The sequence below is a fragment of the Cynara cardunculus genome, unplaced genomic scaffold (genome assembly GCF_001531365.2).
Source record: "Cynara cardunculus var. scolymus isolate 2C unplaced genomic scaffold, CcrdV1 Un_Scaffold_11745, whole genome shotgun sequence".
NCBI classification, from domain to species: domain Eukaryota; kingdom Viridiplantae; phylum Streptophyta; class Magnoliopsida; order Asterales; family Asteraceae; genus Cynara; species Cynara cardunculus.
The window spans coordinates 1-1,955 of record NW_020206988.1 but is presented as its reverse complement, the minus strand read 5'-3'; the positions used below and the strand labels follow the sequence as shown (position 1 = coordinate 1,955).

At 36.4% G+C, this 1,955-nt stretch overlaps 1 protein-coding gene across 1 annotated transcript; it reads left to right on the top strand.

Annotated features, from left to right (window-relative positions):
• Positions 1-284: 284 nt before the first annotated feature.
• LOC112505526 ((E)-beta-farnesene synthase-like) lies at positions 285-1,740 on the top strand. The gene is made up of 3 exons (XM_025109422.1): positions 285-462; positions 576-861; positions 1,230-1,740. Exons 1-3 carry the CDS (start codon positions 331-333, stop codon positions 1,619-1,621), a joined length of 810 nt encoding a protein of 269 aa, XP_024965190.1. The 5' UTR covers positions 285-330; the 3' UTR covers positions 1,622-1,740.
• Positions 1,741-1,955: the final 215 nt, after the last annotated feature.

The following is a 1,955-nucleotide window of genomic DNA, read 5'->3' as shown; positions in this document are numbered from 1 at the left end:
TTTGGTCAAAACGAAATAAGAAGGCAAACATGAGTAGTAGTCAGAGTCTCAAGTAGATGGGTGACAAATTCATTAATTAAAATTATTTAAATCATTTTATTTTATTTATTTTCCTTTTTATAATTCTATTCAACATTGGAGATTAAGGAATTTGGAAGCCGCCGTAGGAGTATTGCGTGGACCATGCAATGAATCTTGCTTGGCCTCCTTTTTTTTTTCTCTCTCTCTCTCTCTCTATATATATATATATTTGTAGCCCAAGCTTTCCTTCATACAAATTGGAGCTAACTAGTACTTGATTCATCATTACTTTATCAGCTTTAGATCAACATGAATTCAATGGCTCCTGTTTCATACAGTTCTTCGACCACCGATCATAACGAGTGTAAACAAGGGGTTATCCGCAGCACAGTGAACTTCCATCGTAGCATTTGGGGCGATCAATTTCTCACATACGATGAGGTTTCTGTCTATATTACCATTATTCTCGTGATTAAAAGCAAGTTTTGTTTGAAAACATATCATTTGAGTCTCTTTTTGTTATATTAAGTTGGTTGTTTTATTTTGGCATGCAGAGAAAGGATCAAGCTTGGGAGGAGGAACAAGCAAAAGAACTTCGAGAGAAAGTGAGAAAAGAGCTAGTGATCACAACTTTAACCAAACCAATGCAACATGTGAAGCTAATGGAACTTATTGATGCGGTTCAACGTCTCGGTGTGGCTTATCATTTTGAGGAGGAAATTGAGGAATCCTTAAACCATATCTTTGTTACATATGGGGATCAATGGATCAATGATAACCTCCAAATCACTTCACTTTGGTTTCGACTCCTACGACAACATGGGTTCAATGTTTCAAGTGGTATTTAACTAATCTCTCTCAAACTAATAGAATCTAATTATTATGTTAAGTTTCCTAAATGTGAGATTTTGAATTTTAGGGCCCAATTTTACATGTGTTTAGGGTCTTTTATCAACATGTTTAAAGACCGTTGTTTTGGTGTGAGTGTGTGTAATTTAGTTTGGATGATTAGATTGTTAAATGTTTAGATTTATCCCTTTTATTTGCTTCACATGCATGTAGCTTCGTTACCTCATCTTAGACTGTAATCTAAAGCTTTGGATGTATCAAGCCCTCCAAAAAGATTGCAGGGTCTCTATTGTGAATATCAAGCTTATTTTTTGGTAAAAAAGAAAGAAGTAACATGCGACCAATGCCTACCATTGCAGGAATATTCAAGAAGTACATGGACAACAATGGAAAATTTCTGGAATCCTTAAGAAACGATGTCCAAGGCATGCTTTCTCTGTACGAAGCAGCATACTTGAGGGTGGAAGGAGAAGAAGTTTTAGATGCTGCCATTGAATTTACAACTTCAGAACTTGAAAACATAGCCAAAAATCATGTGGGGAACGATGATTCTCTTAAGATACAAATACAACAAGCACTACGACAGCCTCTCCGAAAAAGGTTGCCAATGCTTGAGGCGTTGCGCTACATACCAATCTATGAGCATGAATCTTCTCATAACGAGGACTTGCTAAAGCTTGCCAAGTTAGATTTCAACTTGGTCCAATCATTGCATAGGAAAGAGCTTAGCCAAATAAGCAAGTACGTATAAATGATCGTTTTTTTWWTTAGAGGAACCACCCATTTTTCCCAAGGTGTTATTTACCACCTCGGGGAAGAGATGAAAAAACACCATGTTAAACGTTTGATATGATGGAAATGCTATCAAACTTGTTGCTAACTAGTTTATCTCRTTTTTACCTACTTCATTTTACTCAAGGCTGTAAATACTTCCCATGATCTCACGTTTTACGTATCTACTTAATTAGATGGTGGAAGAATTTGGATCTATCTACCAAGCTACCTTATGTTCGAGATAGATTGGTTGAAGGCTACTTCTGGATATTGGCAGCCTATTACGAACCTCAATATTCTGATGCGAGGAT